The 19,853-nt window shown below is 44.5% G+C and overlaps 1 protein-coding gene across 1 annotated transcript in view; it reads right to left on the bottom strand.

Annotated features, from left to right (window-relative positions):
• Positions 1–1,802: 1,802 nt before the first annotated feature.
• The window catches only part of TMEFF2 (transmembrane protein with EGF like and two follistatin like domains 2), a 124,595-nt gene continuing 106,544 nt past the window's right edge, over positions 1,803–19,853 (bottom strand). Inside the window, exons 8-11 of the mRNA XM_021531360.3 lie at positions 9,873–9,996; positions 8,160–8,318; positions 3,435–3,521; positions 1,803–3,031 (exon numbers count right to left, since the gene is read on the bottom strand). Coding sequence (XP_021387035.2) covers positions 2,935–3,031; positions 3,435–3,521; positions 8,160–8,318; positions 9,873–9,996 — 467 coding nt within the window. The 3' untranslated portion in view covers positions 1,803–2,934. The remainder of the gene's footprint in view (positions 3,032–3,434; positions 3,522–8,159; positions 8,319–9,872; positions 9,997–19,853) is intronic.

Below are 19,853 nucleotides of genomic sequence, written 5' to 3'. Positions count from 1 at the left end.
CAACAGCCAGGAAGTGACTGCAGGCTGTTGGGCTGTGTATGTTGCCCCAAAACCGTCACATTGAGTGTGAAATACTGGTATTTTCAGTGGTTTTTGCACATTTGGTCATTTAGTGTGGTTTTTAAAGTAGGTGAATGCTGGTAGCTGAGGTTATTTGCAGTTATTGTGCCATGAAAAGAAAGCCTATGAAACAGCCCAAACAGATGAATTACTGCCCTCCCCAAGGACTGAATCTATCTCCATGGGCATCACAAGGGACCTTGCTCTCAGTGCTGCTGGAGCATGCACTGAGAAGAGGACAAACAGCAACATATTTTCATCCCTCTGTGTGACTCTGCCTTGGTGCATGGCACAATTCTCACAGCCATGGCTTTGCCTGGCAAAGTTTTTATGTGCCCAGCCCACCTCCCTACATCTCCTGTTAAACTGCACAGACATTGCCACAGCTCGAGTTCTGGCCAGCACAGGGATCTAACAAATACACATTTTCCAGACCCTTCAGAAAAGAAAAAACCCACATCTCCAAATTTGCTGTGTTTTGTAGTTTCTGCAAATGTCTTTGGTAGAAATCTCCATTTCTGTATGTGCAACCCCAAGACATTGTTACTGTCAGACTGTGTGCCCGTGCCAGCATGTTGAATTTAAGTTTGAAAGATCAAAAGAGGTGGGACCTGCCCCATGTGTTAAAAAGAAAATCCTTTTCCCCTCTCTGCCCTTGTCTGCAGCAGGTATTTAAACACTGGCCTTGCTGGGGAGGTGTGAGGCTTTGTGACAGGCCCTGCAGCTGGGGATGCAGCTAATGACATCTGGCAAACGTTGTCTGGGGATTAAATGTGCCACTGTGTTGGGAAGTTTGGAGACAGTGTGTCGGACTCCTATTTTCACTCCCAAGTGAAAATGTGATATTTTCACTCCTAAGTGAAAAAGTGATGCTGTGATATTTTTGTCTAGGCCAAACCTTGTTTTTTAAAATTGCTCCATAGCAATGTGCATGTGTTAAAGTTTGATTTTTGTACCTAAAGAACCAACATAAACAATCCAGACCTGATAGTCCCAGTAGGGGGACTGACATTTGGAATTGGCTCAAAATATGTATTTTAGATGCTGTTAGAACCCAACTCTTCACTCAGGAAGCACAAAGTACAAAGGGAGGGTGTCTGCAGGGTAGAGCTACGTTTGCCTCTTCCAGCCTAATCCTCAACCTGCTGCTGATGTGCTCCTCCTGCAGAGGAGCTCACTGCCACCGCTGTGCCAGGTGCAGCAATGGAAGGGCCTCAGGAGGGACACTGTAATGCCACTTGGGCATGAGTTACCAGAGCTTGCAAAGTCTCCCTAGAGGGGGCCTTGTGCCACCAAACCTGTACAGTGCAGTGCTGCTGTGCCTGGCCTGGCTCCTTGTCAGACCAGCCCGGCTGAGCCTGAGAGTGGGACACAAAACCTGCAAGGACTGGGACAGACAGGAGTATCTTGCAGTGGGTGTGAGCCTGGAAACATCCCTGTGGTGCAGCCAGCCAGGACCACATCTGCTCTCAGCCTCTGCTGTGCACTCCTGCCCCACTCTGTCACTCTTCCAATCTGAAAACAAGGCTCCAAGACTGGAGAGCTGGGGTGAGAGCTTAGGAGCAGGGGGTTGCTGAATAGCCTTCTCTCCTTCTGCCTTGGCCCAGCCTACAGTTCCAGGGAGCAGAAGGTCCTTGCAGGGCCAGCAGCCCAGTGCCAGAGAGCTGCCCTGTGCTAGCATCTGCCCCTCTGCCTGTGCAAGCACCACTCCCACTCCCATCAATCAGCACAGACCAGGTGTCTGGAAGCATCTCTTGCCAATCACCTTTTATTACCTTTAAAAAGCCAAGAAACCCAGAACAAGACAAAAACTGAGACCGTGTGAACATCATGCAATGGATTCACTTTAAAGCAGGCTGGGGTAGGGAGGGGAAGACCAAAGGTTGTGTTAGAGTAGAAGTATCTGAAAGCCAGGCCGGGTGGGCTGTCACTGGTGGGGTTGGTGGTGACTGCTGTGAGTGACCAGATGGATGCTGAAGCAGGAAATGGAAACACAATCATGGGACATCATCCCAGGTAAGCCCAGGTCTGACTCTGACATGGTGACGATGGTGAGAAATACTCCTAACTCTTGTCTTGGGTGTGTTCTGCCTGGGCACAGTCTCTTTGGAGAGGAGCAGCACAGTGGCTGCTGTTACACGGGCTCTTTAGGTCAGTTCTGCTACCCAGTGGGACTGGAGCTTGGGCACTCAGTGCAGAGGATGTTATCCAGCAGCAGTGAAGTTACCCCACTCTGCTGTCTCCAAAATTCACAGCACAAACTAGAGCAGAATTACCTTCTCGAGAGGATGTGCTTTGGAGAGTTTCAGCAATCCAGAAATAACTTTGCATCTTGTCCATCACGTGGATGTGACAAAACACATGCCCTTATTTTCCTGAGGTATAACCAACATTTGGGTTCATTACATTTAATGGAATAGGGTCACCCATAAAGTTATTCATAAGGTATTTTCTGAGTGTTTTTCACCTTCTCTTTGAAAAAATAAATTATATCAGCATGTTCATGAGGTGCAAATGGGACTGGCATTTCAGCTGTTATTATGTTATTAACTTTTTTAACCTAGTAATTTTCAATCAAGAGTGAGAAGCAATTTTCACTCACTCCAATGACCAGAGTTGGAGATGCTGCCAAGTGTTCTCATAGGGTTCACCTTGACAGACACCTAATTCCATCCCAAATGGAAACGTTACCCCCGACACTCTCATTGCGGTCACCGAGAATTTCCATTTCCCCTTCGGTTAGGATTTAATTTAGAAGGCAAAGACTTCCTAAGCTATGGGAGAGTAAAGATAGATGGCATGGGAGAAGAAGGCTGATGAAATGTAGTTGACTCCGGATCTGAAATATTTTATCCCTTCTCAATGTAGGTTAAATTATTCTTCACCTTTCCCACATCCATAATTGTCGCTGATCTTGGACCAACTCAAAACCCTACTACTGAGTTCAGTAGACTCAAAATTGCCACTAGAACTGGAAAAAGAAAAAAAAAAGAGACTTGTTAGTGTCCATACACAATATCCCGAGACTATACACAGCTATGAGATACAGCAAATTTAAGAAAGGCAATTTTTTTCTCATCACTGAGTATTTATTATATATAACAAATACATGAAAAAGAAAAAACTATATTGTGTGATATAAATAGTTTATTTACATTACAGAAAAACATCAAGACAATGTATACTATTTCAAATATATCCATACATAATCAAATATAGCTGTAGTACATGTTCTCATTGGTGTAGATTACCACAAATGCAAGGCAACATGTGTAGATCTTGTCTTAATCTTTTGTCTATAATACTGTATTTTGTAGTCCAAGCTCTCTGCAGTTAGTTTTGCCATTGTGGAAACATGCGCTCTTTAAATTAACCTTGTCGATGCTCTTGTTGTGTTGTCTGAACTGTAGTGCCCTGTGTTCTGCTTCTGTCTGTGGATTCTGTTGCTCCTGGGACATTTCCTGGAAAAGAGAGTTGTGAGAATACATGGCTCTTAGCAACACATCTGCTCCAGAGGTGACAGGGGCAGCAGGGGCGCGAGGGCCAGAGGAGCATCCTCCAGCCCTCAGTGTGCTTCCTCCTCAATGAAATGAAACCAGCTGGCTAATGGCACCACAAAAAAAAAAAAAAAAAAAAGCCACCACATGCCCCAAACACATACTGTGAACAAAATTATGGCAAAGGAGATGTTTGGATTCCTGAACCCTGGACACTTGCTGCATTGCAATGATCCCAAGTGCACTGTCTTGTGCAGCTTTAAATAATGGGTTTATTTTGAGTGAGGTGCAGGTGGAAGATCCAGGATGGTGCCATGCTCACCTGGCCACCATCCCAGGTCTGTGAAGTGCTTTCACAAGGGCTGCCTTTCCAAGGCCCTAAGTGGCTGCAACTCCTGAGTCTCCATGGAAATGCTCCACGTCCAGCCCATGAGCAAACACTGTGCCTGCACTGTGCCACGGCTGCTTGGCTGGGTGAGGAAAGCCCTTGTTCTGGGAAGCCCCACATCTCAGATTCCTTTGGAAAGCTGCAAACCCCTTGTGTCTCAGGACCCCCAGTGTTCCTCAGCCAGGTTTCAACCTGCAGCAGCACCTGCTGAGGGGATGCTACACTTCTCCCTAATGGAAAGCTGATGGTGTGTTTCTGGCTTCCTCTCAGGGAAAGGCACCCTCAGGCAGAGAGCATGGAGAAGTTTAATCCCAGGTGGAAGCCACAGGATGTTCTAATCAGCTGAAAGCCAAGGGTGGTTATGGTAAAAACTCTGCACAACAGACACTGAAACACTCTTGGAGTGCCATGAGAAGAGGCCACACAATACTCCAGATGACACTGACATGGAAAAAATTCCCTTTGTATGGGGCTGACTTGTTCTTCTGTTACAGGAGGGCTTTCAGCAGTACTAGGTGAAACCCTATGGGTTATGCACTGGGGAGAGCCCCCCTCAGTGCAAGAGCTTAAAGCACTTGCCTGCAGCTCTGTGTCAAATAACTAAGAGCAGAACAAAGTGAAATAAAATAAAAAAGGTCATTTTTCCCCCTGCTGTTGAATGGGAGTGATGTTATAGTTTTGTGACGTCAACTGAAAATCTAAACAAGAGCATAAGAACTTGGGAAACATTTTTAAAAAATGCTGGAATACAATTATGTAAGTGTATTTCCTGAGCAAAATATGGGTCAGACTGTCCTGACTTGCCTCACTTTTAAGCCACCAGGACCACCCCCTCATGAGAAGCTGTATGGCTGTGGGCTATATTTTGCCTTGTCTCTTCCTGGGAAGCAGTGAAGTAGGCTGCTATCATTACTCCAGGAAAAACCAGGCTGCGTCTCCTGCGCTCTCAGGGGTCACGGCAGAGCTTTCATTACGGAACTGAGGCAGACTTCAGCCAGTCTGCGAGCTCCTGACGAGCTCATTATTCACTGTGAGTTCCCTGGAAAGGCCATCAAGCTGTGGGAATGAGTCAGGGACCTGCTGCTGGCAGGCACAGGGCTGGTCCCTGTGCATCACGGGCACACCGAGAGCCCCCGGCCACTGTCCCCTTCTGATGCTCTGCAGGACACAGCCAGTGCCACTTCCACGGGCTGAGACAGCCCCAGCAACACCCAGGGCTCCTCCCCGAGCCCCCAGCATCTGGATTTACAGCCCTGCTTTGCCCCAGCACTCAGCCATTGAAGTAGGGTTGGGAACCAGGGCACAGCGGGCACAATCAGACTGATTTTCTCTGAAACGTGGAGCAGCGAGGGGCCTGGGAGATGATGAGGACGGTCAGCAACCCCAGGGGATGCAGCTGTGCATGGTCCAGCTGGAAGCAAGGAGATGAACAGATATCTCATAGGCACTTTCTCCCAACCAACACTGACAGTATCTACATAGTCACTCCAAGCTCATGAGAAATCAACTCAAATGTAGAGACTACTCCAATTAAAATGATGAAAAAGCATCTTTAAACCAAAAATGCCCATGTTTCAATTGTACATTACCCATGGCTGGGAGCTTGGGAAGGCCCCAGGCTGCTTACACACAATGCTACTGCATTTGCAGGGGGGTTGTATCTGAAGTGCAGCAGGGGTTCTTAAGGGGGGCATTGGCACTTAACCAGCTTTTGAGACTTAATCATCTGCTAAAAATGAGTGATAGGTTTTCCTTGGTCCTTAACTCTTTAATCAAGTCCTTTGTAGTGCACTGTGTGTGGGGTGCATTCATTTATGAACACAGCAGCTACATCGATGTAAACCAAGTACTGGAGCACAGGCTGCCCTCCCTCCCTCCCCCCACTGAAGCTTTGCTCCCGAGTTCGAGTTACTCACAACGTGATTCATAGCAGGTAAAACATGTTATGCATTAATTTTTAATCAAGTTATTTCTTCACATAAATAAGCTGCTGTGACTAAACATTAGGGAAGCACTAAAAATGCAAAGCTGTAAAGAAAACTGCTGAGAATCATTATGACACTAGGCCATACCTATATTATTTGCCATCCTCCTTCACTTTAATCACTGCTTCTTTTTTTGCCTTATCTCTAAGCTGGAAGTCCTTGGGCAGACTGTGCCTCACTGTTTAACCTCTTGGCCTCTGGTTCCCTACTCCTCCACCTCAGAAACTTACTCCCATTGCTGGCACTAGTGATGAGTAGCCAAGCACCGAGTCACTTAAACCCCAAACATCATCACTTCTTCTGCTTGTTGCATTTTCAGCTGAGTTCATCCTCTGACTCTGTTGGTTGTGTGGCTACAGAAATGGTAATGGTGGCAACTTGGAGGGCCAAGTGCCCAGGAGGCAGAGGACAAACCTCATCTGTCAGCAGCCTGTTCATTCAGATTAAAGTGTCTGTGCAACAACAGCTCTCAAAGTCGCCAAGACTTGCCGAGAGCCTTCCAGCCATGGAAGACACCCCCAGAGATTTGCACCACTGCACAGGTAAAATTTTAAGAGCAACAACAATAATGATAGCTGGAAGATTACGATGGTAGTTTTGTGAGGCTCACATGGATGCAGTGCACCAAACTCAATTAATTAGCTGAAATGAGCAGCAAAGAATTTGGCCACAATGCCCTCTGAGCAAAGTTTCCCTTCTTTCTCCCAGGAACCTGGCAAGGTGGTTTCAGCACTTTCAAGAATTCAGGGTGTGGAGTTCAAACCAGTACAGTCAGGTTCTCCAAAGCAGAGAACTTGAAAAACTCAATTGCTCATGCATATGCTGCCACAACGCTCTCTTGTCATGTGGATTTCTCTTAGGCCACTTAAGAGCACACTTCTGCAAATGTATCTCAAATCATTATGCTGGGATGGAGGATGCTCTGCAGTAATTACATGCATTACAGAAAAAAGTCAAAAGATCATAAATTGACTTGGTTACAAAGTGTGGGGGAAAGGTACTGTCTCTGTATGAAAACAGTGTGACAGGTAATTTGCATTACAGTACCTGATCACTCAGAGCTCCCTGTCTTCATTCTTCAGTATAAAGTACTTTGCTCACTGCATAAGGGTGACAAAACTAGACTCACTTGACAAAACAATATACATTTATTCCATTATCAGTTACTACACCACTTTCTTTGTCTCTTTACACACTGTGTTTTTGGTTGTTTGAATTGCCTCTGTGAATACCACCTCCTGTAATCTACTGCCTTATTTGGTAGTTACCATTCAGGTGATGAACTCTGGTTAAAAAAGGTTTTGTTTTGTGCATTTTGGCCAGAGAAGGACTTAGGAATTTTTTTTTTTATTCTTTTCCAGGAACAAATACTCTACAATTGTCTTCCAGGTAGTGCAACATAGGGACTGAAAGAAAGTAGAGATTTTATTTTATATGGAGGTACGATACTTGGCACTTTTTTTTTTTTTAAATAAAATAATTTAAAAAGAGTGATATCAGTGCTGCTAACTGAATTAATTTAACCTTGTGATTTCGAAGAGAAGCCTGTATTCAGAACTTGACATTCAGAACTTACCCCAAGCCCACCCAGAGACAGTAACACAGTCAAGTAGGGAAGTAGAGCAGCACATGGAGGGGAAGGATTGTGTTTCCCCCTCTCATTCTGAACTACCCTGGGGATTTTTCCATTGACACAACCCTCTGCTCCTCACTAAAGAAAAAACCCTGAGTACATCATATATGGAAGACCCTAGAACATGTGCAGTGCCTTTGAACATGCACTCAAGCCTAATGAAATAATTTAATCAGCAGGGTTGCAAACAGGCTTAAAAGTCTGTATGCTTTGCCTGATTAGGACTAAGGGAATGGGCCCTTAAGGAAGCCAGATGGAGATATGATTAGTTTTATTAAGTGTTGATCCAGCTGCTGTATTTATATTTCCCCTATTTATATGAACAGTATTTGTCCAAGCATCTGAATACAAAATAGAGAACTTCACTTGCTGTAGGCACCGTTGCTACCTAAGTTTGATTAAGATGGAAGTAAAAATTCAGTCATCATAATGAAAGAGCACTGGCTGGCTGGACCAGATGATATCTTCTGTTTGTTGGTGAATTAAATAGCATTTGTTATCAGTAGTGTCACTGCAGAAATCAGTATAATCAGCACACATTGCAGGAAAAACAAAAGTATTTTCTCTTTCTACTGTAAAATAGCAGAGATACTGACCTTGTAATACAAAGGACTACAACACAGATGATAGCAATCTGGATGGTTCCAATCACAGCTGCTATTAAGACATACTGAAATCGTACTGGACCTGGAACCACATATAAAACGCTGTAGTCCTTTTTTTCACAGTGTTGTCCAGTATAGCCGGCATCACATCTGAAATAAAAAATAATTTTTTCCTTGTTATACCTGCTGCTTTCAAAGAATGCTGGAAAAATTGTATTTGGAATAAAAATAGTGGCTGAAGCATAAGCTTATGTAGTTTTGTTTTTTTTGTTTTTTTTTTTTTTTTTCAGAATGGACTCCCACAGAGAGTATCAGTATCAGCTCAACCTCTCAGAGGGAAGACCTGTGGTCCTCAGTGTCACCAAGGTCTGTGAGAGTGAACAACACTGTGAGAGTGCCAGGAGGTGCCCAGGGGACCAAGACATAACGGGCTTCAAGTAGAACTACTTGCACGTTGTGATGAGAACCCCTTTAGTTCCTCTCGCACAACATACTTTAGATTTCTCCCTTTTTTTGGGGAGGTGGGGGAGGGTGAAAAGCCATCAAGCTGTGGTTCCTTATGCAGATTACCCCCTAAGGAGGTGATAAGCAATCATCCAGGCTCCATATGAAATGTGATTAGATGTTCCTGAAAGTGGATACATCATTTACATTTCGTCTGGTTGCTATAAAAAACCCCTCTATTGATGCTGCAGCCATCCACCCCAATGCTGCCTGCTGCACTGCTCACCAGTTCCCCTCCTGCACCTGACAGCTCCACTCTGCTCTGTGATTCTGGGGCCAAGCAATGCTTTTGCAGCTTTAGCTCTTGCCCTGTTTCCCCTTAATTGCCCAAGCAAGCTGTGAAAATCCAGGTCAATGGCAGCAGCAACTGTCAGGGGCTGAGACAGATGGCTTGGGCTCCTCTCAGGTGTGTTAGTGGAGCACTAACCCTGATAGGTTAAGCCTTGTGCTTCCTCCCTGTTCTTCCCCTGCATTCCCACAGCTGCCAGCACCTTGAGGAAATATTTTTCAGCTGAATGGAACACCTAAAATGCAGAAGCTGCAAAGAGCAAAATGTGTCCTGGCTGTTTGTGTGAGCTGGGAGAAGCTGGCGTGAGCTTCTGCCCTGGGGAGAGTCTGGTGTGTATCTTTGTGCTCCCATTCCAGTGTCCCAGGAAAATGATGTTTCACGTGTAATAGTCCTTTTCCAGCCACCTGGCCAGTGTGTGGACTTCAGAATATCTACATCTGTGCAACAATATCTGCACCTCCTGTAGTGCTCACTGCAGGAGCACTACAGTGCTTTCATTATATTCCTCCTCCCTGCCCAAACCTCCTCCAAAATCACCTCCTGCTGAAGCAGCTACCTCTGCCCCAGCCAGCTGCCCCACGAGCACTCCTGCCCCAGCAGAGACATACACTGGTGGCACTCCTCCCCCTCAGGCTGAGGAGGGCACCTAGCAAGGTCTGAGTGCTTTGTGAAGGGCTTTTAAAAACACATCTAAATATAACCAAAGGTTACTGGATGGCTTTACAGTTAGTTAACATTGTTCATAACTCAATACACTTTTGGGACTTTGTTGAATAATTTAAGTCTGATGGATTTTGTAGCACAAAGGGCCATGGTTGCCATTATTTTCCATAGCTGATCCAGATTAAGTGTTTCTGTAAGTCATTATTTCCATGTGTGCAGCCTTCCCTTGCTGGCAGGAGAAGGGTTACCTGCAAGACGGTTCCAGCATGTTTGTGGAGTGCTCACACTTGCCATGCATGCAGAAGCCATTGTAATGCTCTGGACAAGGGATGTAGATCCCTCTTGCACTTTCTTCCAGTTTATTTGCATTCTCTGTGAACACAGGTGAAAGGGAACATTAACTTGACCATGTAGGATAAGGTGAAGTGATGGAAAGAACTCAACATATGAAAGAAAGGAAAACCAGAGAGCAAGATGTGAAAGATGTTGCTCATGGGAAGCAATAGCAAGGGTTTGCCCCTTCAAACAGGTTGGTGAGATTTGCAAGGGTTTATCTCAGTCTTTTATAATTCCTGTCAAGTTACAACAAATGAGACACATGAGGAAATGATGTGACTACTCAAAATCTGATGTCAGAAAGGCACATGCAAAATACCTGGTTAGTTCTGTTTTACTTTATGGACTGTCTCCTCAAACTGAGAGAAGATTGGGAAAGAGAGTCTGGACATTTGCATGTAATACACACGATACATTTTTAAATTCAACACAACATATACAGAAAGACAATTTTATGGCTGCAGCAGAATGGGAATCCAGAGCTGAAGTTTATCATCAATGCTGCACGCCCCTGCCCCAAAGCCCAGGGGCCTCCTCCACATCCCACAGCATTCAGAACTTTGAACTAGTCTTGATATTCTGAGCCTACTTCTGCAGCAGTTAAGGAGTCACTGAGACTGCAAATCCTGGGAAATGCCTTCATGCAACCAGGAAAATGGAGGCTTCATTTAGTTTTCAGACAGGTATGTGCTCAACTTCACAGGCTGAAACACAGGAGTGTTACCAGCATGAACTCACATGAATTCTGTAGGCTACCAAGGTATTAATTAAGCTGGGTAACTGGCAAATTCTTCCATTTAACCAATACTTATGATACCTCAAATGGTAACACTCCTTTTCCTGTGATAGTGTCTTCTAGCCATGATTCATTAAAAACAGAATAAATCTCATGATGGATGTCTGAGGAAATGTAGCTTGCACGCAAATAAGTTGAAGCATTTTTATCTTCCAAAGGAAGTCCCTGAGTGTTATAAAACAATTGCAATTTGTGTTCTGCCTCCAAGCCAGTCATGCCAGCAGCAGGCATGCTTAGGTATTATCCTACCTCTGGGAAAAGTGTGTGCAGCAGATCCAAGATTCAGATTTTCATAATGAATTTCTTTTCTGTCGCTGCTGTCCAAGGAGAGTTGTAAGAGTCTCTAACCACTTTCACTAATAAAGTTGGTTATATTGCCCTCATGTGAAAACAGGCAAGGACCAGCTCCCAGCAAATGAGAATGACAGGCAACCTCTGTGTCCCTGCTGACAGCATCAGCTTCTCTTTCATCCTTAGGATTTTCAGGACCTCTGCTCTCTGGACCATTATTGCACCTTTTCAAATGCACATAGACTGAACACAGGCCTGTGTGCCTCTCCCTGTGCCCTGATTACATTGGGATACCTGTGTGAGGCTGTTGGGGACCATGCAGGGGATTCCTGGGCTGGGGGATGACAGCTGTCTCTGGGACAGCACAGACAGGACATGCTGACAGGAGGCACGTTACAGGTATGGTATAACTTCCTTTGACAGCTTCCTCTGGAATTTTTGCCACCAGAAAAAGGTGGGAACACAAGGTCCATTTGGTCTGGCACTAAACATTTTTGGCTACCTATTGCCCTCTAAGTGAGACACTGGCTACCAACATGTGAAATATACACACAAAGTTATCACCACTTCATGCATGTTCCTTTATGCCCTGGAAATCCCTCCAGACAGAATAAATGTGTGTGATGTGTCAGCTATCAATGGACTTGCCCATGGCACACACGATCCCAATGTGCTCAGGACTTGTGGAACTCCATACCCATGTAGGGATAACCTATGCACTGTGCCTGATGGCTTCTGGGTGTGCTTGACCTCTGCTATGGCCCACATTCAAATCTATTTCTGTCCAGAAAATGGCAGCAAGAAGTATGGGATGCTTATTAATACACATTTTTTTCCTATGGTGGAAAACATAATGCCATTTCCTTCAAATCCTCCATTACCAGAGGAAGTTTGCTTCCTCTCTGAAGAACAGGAGACTGCTCTGTGTGCACATGCACATGTGTGCATATCCGTGATTGTTCCTTCTCAGCTACTGCCATGTCTGTGCACCACCACTCACCTGCTCTCTCAGATCAGCCAGCAGTAGATTAAACCAGTATGAAATCTTTTGGTTTAATTTTTTCTTTTTTTTAAAGGTTCACTTCAAGATGGGGGGAAATGATAACTTTCAGGACAGACTCACCTGGGACTTGAAAGGGGGACCAGGACCTATCTGGATGTGCAGATGCTCTCAGTGTGTGTAGGCTGTAGGGCTGGCATTGATGTGGGCAGAAACCATGTTTTCTTTAACAAGGTCTCTAGCACACTTTAAAGTAAATCCAGGATCATGCAGAACTTGTAATTACACTTCTAAGCATAACATTGTGATGGAAAATGCTTTACTGAATCTAAAATGAGATGGCCCAAGCTTTGCTAGCACTTGTAGGATAAACACTTCACAGGGTAAACACTTCATACAGGAACACCTGTCACCTGTCTCAGAAGAGCCCACAAAACTTAGACAGAAATTATCTGTATCTCATTTTGATTGATGACTCCTCCAAAAGAGTCAGGGGCAGAGCAGGGGAAAACCGCATTTTTAGTTTGACCTGCCACTTAGGTTACTCAAAATACAGACCACAATAAAAACATCATTTCGTTTAGACTGAGAATTTCCCTGCCTCAAAACAGGTTATTTTTCTCACTGTAAAATCCATCTTTTTACAGCCAATATAGAGACCCAGACACCTAGGCATGCTCTAGAAGTCCCTTCATGTTAAAACTGACTGCTCCCATTTCTGGAAGGACCTGGAGGAAGGAACTTTTCAGCAATCCAACTGTTGATGAGATACTAACTCTTATGAATGCATCAGAGGGTTTACATCACCATGAAACAAGAACTATAAACTGATTCTAAAAAGAGAGGATAGAAATAAAAACCATGCTGAGGTTATGAAGCAAACAAGAACTGTACATATCTTAAAAAAATTAAACCTAGATTAAATAGATCATGACTTCCACCCTTATAAAAACTTTGGCTTATTTATAAAGTCAGTGCAATTGGGTGCAATTTGTACTAGTCAAACTACAGTATCACTACACTAATGAGCCCCTCTACCACACCAACCTCACAACTACAGAGAGCTAAGCTAAATACAAACCCACTTTTTTCAAGCACAAGTAGATCTGTATGCATAAAGCAATGACACAGACTAAATTCAAAGTTACTCAGGTTTCAGTAAATGTTAAATTCAGTAGCTCCTCTTCACACACTATACTTGCTGCATTATTATTAGCAACAATATGGGGAAGTTTTATTTGTGCCAAAAGAACAGACCTTGTACCTTTTTGTGATGGACAGGATTTGAGACAGAAGCCAGCTGTAAAGACTAGAGGTAAAAATTGGACTGACTGGATCAGTCTCTCCTATCTCTGGACAAAAGAAATTCCTACCACACTTCTCAAAATGCTTGTCCTATTTAAAAAAAAAAAATACATCCTCCCCCTCCAGATCAATTGTATTCAAGAATCTTTTTCTTGAAGCACTTTTGTGATTGAAAAAGTCACTCTGATGAAGCCAACATCTTTTGCATTTCTGCAGCATTTTTTTCATCTTTAGCCTGACATGACATTTCATATTGTTCACATCCCTTGTTAGTGCCAGCACATGACATGATAGCCTATCAAAAAAGACACAATAGTAAAAACACGTTATTTTTAAGTGCATGGAGGCCTGATGCTACTTTGTGTAGTTTGAAACAGTTCATCATCTCCCTCACCGGAAAAGTCTCCCTGCTGAACCCTTGCACTCCAGTGGATGGCAGGGAGATGCTGAGCTATTTCTCTGGGATAAACTGTATGTAAAAAGATATCCAGTGTGGCTGACCACCCATTCAGTGATCTTGCTTTTCCTGATGGATTGTCTTTTGAAATGTTAAATAAATTATTTAAAGCTATCTTGTCTAAATTCCTTAATATCCATGCCTGTTCCTGTCTTTCATCAAGATGGTGCAAAAGAATGATTTCAAATATATTTAGTATCATTTAAATTTTAATTTCTGGTTTAGCTATGTGGCTTTCCTTCAGTCTTTGGAAGTTGAATGCACACCCTTCAGATTCCCAGGTAACTATTTCAGGGAAAGCCGAAATTCAAAAGCTGGAACAGTCTGCCTGGTGGCAGGATGTGACTCTGCAAGTGATGAAAACAAAACAGCCAGACTCTTCTCTGGGCAGCTCTCACTGGTCCCCAGCTCCCATCTGAGCTAACGTGGAGCTTCTGTTCCACAACCAAACATGTGCAGTAGTGCTGCTGACAAAGGAATAAATCCATTAGTGCCCTTGATGAGGATTATATGAAGTACTGTCTGGAGTGCCCAGAAAATTTCTTTCTAGACATAAGGTCCTACAATCCACTTTAGAGAAATTAAAATAAAAATCTAGGCAAAAATAGGATTCTTGTATTCAAGAACTGACTGCCAGGCACTTAACAATTAGTTCTGCAGGGCTGATAAGTCTGACATTGTTCATGTGTGAATCAGTGAGACTTTCCAGGTGATTTCAAGCAAGCAAAGTAGAATATACACAGCCCGTAAATTACGATGTTATCATTTTGGCTGATATACTGCAGGTAATGTTGAAGCTTTGGAAATAATAGGCTATGCCCATATGAGAAAATATTGGCTCACATACAATGTTAACACCTAGTGTACAGTCATCCCTGGACCAAGGGAAGGCCTGAAAATACATAGACACATATATTTCATCAAATAAGGGATGAGACCGTGAATGATATGCAGCAGAAGCTATTTTGACACCTATCTCATTGGAAAAACTGATTAAGGAGAATTGACTTACATAATAATTTAATCTTTTAATACTGCTGAGGTCAGTCAAATTTGCAGACAGAAGCCCTCGCTGATATTGAAGTAGTGACTCCTTACACATCACATTATCAGAGGACACATGAAGGGAAAAAGGGATTTTGGGGTCAAATGTATGTCTTTAACATTCTCAACCACTTTTAGAAGCATGTAGCTTCCAAAATTGTACTTCCCTGTCAGGTCTCCCAAAGAGATGCTGCAGAGCACAGCACTGGGAACTTTCTTCTGCTCTACATGAAAGAGACTTCTTGTGCAATTCTTGTTTGAAATCAAAACAAACATCCAGAGAGTATCCACCTGTGGATGCCCTGAATTTTGGGAAAGAGCTTCAGCAGATTAACTTCAGGTGAGAATCTGAACCCTGTGGATGAGCCTAGGGATATTTATGCTACTCATCTTCAGCCTTCATAGAGTCAGCAACTGCTGCTCTTTGTATGTAAAAGGGAATTTTGTCAGGCCAGTAACACTGCAGGAATGGTGCAAAGGTCCAGGAGAAGGATGGTAATGGTGCTGCTTCCTCTGGAAATGCAGAATTGCTTTAGCAGGTTTGCTGGAAGTTCCCCCCCTTCAACAGCATCCATCAGGAAGTGAGATCCCACAGCAGCTTGGGGATGAAGTCCTTAGGCAGGCTTTCTACTCCCTTGTGATGAAGAGCTGCCATGAGAAATCCCAGCTCAGACTCAGCTCTGAGGAGAGAACAGGGATTTCTCCTGGCTCTTTGCTGCCCAGCTCCAGGGCACACCATCCTTGGCAAACCTGTCCTGCTGCACTGCTGCCAGCTGCTCCGGGCAGCCCGGGAGCACCTTCACCCTCACCTTCCCTTCTCCTAAACCTGGCTTTTACAATTACAGAGCACTTCTGCACAATGAAGAAAATGTGTGCAAGCAACTCGCCTGAAAATCACTGTTTGGGTGGGCGTTGAGTGAGAATTCTGAAGGAAGTGCTTGCTGCTGCTCAAGAGGGAGCTCACCAGCCCACTCTCCCTGAGAGCAAGAGGAAAATGAGACACCAAATGTCAGCTGAAAACGTCTGGCACCGCTATGTTGCAGCCTGAGCCTAAATTCCTCCTGCAGCCACTCCAAGTACAAACTTGAAGCTAGTTTTTCTACATAAACTGCACAAAAAATACCCTTCCTGTATTAGCTGTTTCACCAAGGGGAAAAAAAGAAATGGAACACTGTGAAATAAATTACATTCACTTCTTTTCTCAGGCACAAAATAGGCTTGCTGAACACAGTAATTTATTAATTTTAAATGTCCCTATGCAAATCAGTTCCCTGGAATAAGATAAAATCCACTTTCCTTTTTAAAAATAATCTAGAGCTTTTTATGTTTGAGATGATGGCAAGATGTCCTAGTGCACTTCGAAAAAAATATTGTGCTCTGTCTTCGCAGTAATGCTTCATAATTATTCAGCCTGCTGCCATAATTAATAATAGAAACCGATGAATTAAGACACTAATAATCTCCAGATGTTCAAATGGAGAACAAAATACTTTCAGCTTGTCAGCATATATATGGGGGCTATGCTATATATGTTAAAGTTGTTGCTGAACTTTGGAAATCAAGAAACACTTTTACTTACAACATCTGTGAACATATCTTCTGATTGAAATCAAGCAACTTGTTAATCATTTTTCTGCATACATAACAAGACTGTTTGTCTCCTCAAAACTAAACCAGGGCTGGTTTTTATTTTTTTTTACCCTTGTTTTTCACAGTGTTTTCACATTCAGTGTCCTCTTGAATTCACAGATGCCTTACCTTAGAGATTGTATAGGTCCCTAAAAGCCAAGGCTGCTGCATGCAAAAGAAGGTTCTACCAAGTAGTTATTGCAATACAAGGTGCAATACAACCCAAAGCTGCACAGTGATGTGAGTACATGGCAGCAACCACTGCTCACAGGTCTGAACAGGAACACCCAGCAATGTAAGCTAAACTGGAAGAGAAAAAACACCACATGGCTAATGTGTTGCTCCAAAGCACCACGTCCAGGTGCTCACATTAGGCTCAGCTCCTCCCTGGGGGGATTGTTTCATTCAGTGAGGTAAGGCAGGCTGCTGCCTCACCTTGTCTGACCTCCTCTGCTTCCCCACCACCACATTTCAGCCTCTCACCCTGCCTGAGCCCCCCTAAAGCAGCAGTCACTGCTCCTTGATGCTGTACTCCACCCTTGATTCCAGGACACCTAGAGGAGGCTGATGCACTGAGCTCTGCCTGCAGAGCTCCACAGAGCTGCTTGTCCCTGTGTCAGTGGCACCTGCCACTTCCCAGGCCAGCAGACTGGCGATGTCCCCAGCTCCCCATGTCATCTGGGTGTCCCCAAGCCATCTCGCCACGCTTTTGTGATGAAGAAACAGAGACAGAGCTCTTTAAGGCCAGTCCTGAGGGCTGCAATCATTGCTAGGTTGGGATTTAATGATGTGGGGCTGTATTGTGGATTTATCAATGGTGTGGGTAAAGGGGCCCTTACAGTTTGTGTTGCCTTTTGTGCCAGTATTGAATAAATCTGTGTTAGCCCCATTCTTAGAATAGATTGAATGCCTCTTCATGCTAACTCAACTACTCCTTGTTTTTGGCAAGCTGCTGAAGTTCCCTTCACTCAGATTTTCCTACCTAAGAGAGATGCCACCAGCCCTGTGGGAGCAGCATCCTCCCCCTTCAGAAACCAGCGGTGTAAAGAAATAAAGTCACAGTTTATCTCCTTGCACATGATCTCCTTACACAGCTCATGACAGAGCCCTTAGAGGATGAGTTAACCTTATTATTATTGTAATTCTGTGCTGAAAAAGCGCTGGTGTCAGTTCAGAGATTTGTGAGGTTCCCTCCAATTAGGCTGCATGCCTGAAGGCAGAGGGGCGAGCACTGGATCCATCACAGGCAGCACTGCAGGAGCAGAGCGGGTGTCACCCTCGGTGAGAAATTCCTCCCAACAGCTGAGCCCACGGCTTGTTTTCTCTCCCATCCACCTCTCCTCCAGCTGGCCATTAGTGCCAGTGCTGGAGGGGGTGAAAAAATGGACAGGAACAACCAGATCAGGGCTCCTCTCTACATCCTCCCCTCTGAGAAAGTAGGCCTGAGAGTTTCAATTTACTGCTTAATACCACATTAACCAGAGATGGAAACACCACCCCAGTATGTGGATGTTAGCAGCAGAAGATACTTCTTTATACAACCAAATAGTGTCTCCTTCAAAGAAAGCAGGCGTGGCTCCGCAGAGGATGGCTAAGAGGGATGCTGCCAGAGGAATACCTCTACGCTCAGCACTGTCTTTTGGGGCACAGGAGGCAGACCACCATCCCTGCTGCACAGCCCCAGCAGCACACAGACATGATTCTCACTGACCAGCAGCTCTTCACAGCCCTTCCAAGTCTAGCACTGCAGTGACACAGCACTATTAGTTAACTTTGTTATGTGATGATTAAGGAACAAAACTCTCCCAACTTGACCAAGTGGCATCCTGCTGTTTCTGCTTTGTGTGCTACTATGCAATTTCTGTATCAAAGCAGCCTGGCTAGTGCAGGCACTACAGAGCAGCTTATTTATATGTAGATGTGGCTATATGACATTTCCAAATGCCATACATTTGCATATGAAGGTTCCACTTTTTTTCCCCAACTTCAAGTAAACAGAGTCTGTTGCAATTCCAAAGCAGTGCTTTCCCTCACTTGGAGCTGACTGAGAACCATCCTCCTTAAGCAGCTAAAAAAAACCCTGAAACACCTAATTTTCACAATTCAGCAACCTTAGCTATTAACAGTCTCTCTGGGTGGGTCTTGTGATTTATAGCTGTACCTTTGACACCAATCCAAGTGCAGAGAGCAAAACTGCAAGACCTTAAGATTTCATATGAAATGGCTACAGATAATCTGCAATACCAATCAATATTTGCAAATAGGCCTCAGACATATGATGGAAGCTTGTGGTCATCCTAAAAAAGCCTGTGGGTCACATTCATTATAGCTATGAAGATGGTATTGATTTTTGTCACTGATTTTCCACTTGAAAACAAGAGCAGGAGCATGTTGCAGGAGCCGCTGAGGAGCTCTGAAACTGCAAACCCAACACAAAAACCATAACCTTATGTAACACCAGGAAAGCCAAGTGGACATTATGTATTCAGCTTTCTTGTCAAAGAAGATAAGGCTGAAGCAGATGGTATGTGGGCAAAGTTTCAACCTGAATACATTGCCTTCTAAAAACCAGCAGTGCTATGAAAACAGCCTGATTTTGTGGCATGAGGCTGCTGAACACGTTACCTGCACATTGAAGAGCTGCCTGATGCCAGGCCTCAAGGTATGAGCTGGAGGAGTTTCCTGTTGGCAATGTGTGCATGGCAAAACAACTCTCAGCACTTCTCCTGCACCACCCTGCACGAGTGGTATGAATTATGTGTAACACACAGACTGAGCCTTGTCCTCCTGCACACTGCAGCTGGGATGCACAGCCAGGCTGTGTGCTGAGGAAAGCACTCCTTGGGCATCACCAGGCAGTGTGGGAGGGCTGGTGGGCAAGTAGAGCCCGTGGTGGTCACCAGACATCAGCTGTCCTCCTCTCCCACAGCTCAGCCCTGCTCCCTCCCCATCCCCTTGGGCTGGGAAACACCGAGGTGGGGATGAGCTGCTCCGGTGAGCCCCAGAGCTCTGCCTGCTCTCAGAAGAACATGACAGGCACTTCCTGACTGTGACAACAGGTACAACAACTCCCAGGAGTCACCTTGGGTGTGATCTCAGCATACCGAGTTTCATCCACCTGCCACTGCATTTCTAGAGCACTTCATCCTCCACTGCCAACTGGTAGATAGCATCAACTATGACAAATGGGATGAGGTGCCGGAAAGCTGATAAATACTTTTGATATGGCTCTAAAAATAGTGAAGGGATATTTGTATCCTTCTGACACTTTTTGAAAAGTAGATGGATATGCATGACCTAAGTTTTAAGATGGGTGTCAGGAATATTGATGTGTGGAAGGAGCAGGATCGCTCGGCTGGCGTTGCCCCGGG

The sequence above is a fragment of the Lonchura striata genome, chromosome 7, assembly GCF_050655825.1.
Source record: "Lonchura striata isolate lonStrDom1 chromosome 7, ASM5065582v1, whole genome shotgun sequence".
NCBI lineage: Eukaryota > Metazoa > Chordata > Aves > Passeriformes > Estrildidae > Lonchura > Lonchura striata.
The sequence above is the reverse complement of the archived record's forward strand: the minus strand, read 5'-3'. Positions and strand labels throughout refer to the sequence as shown.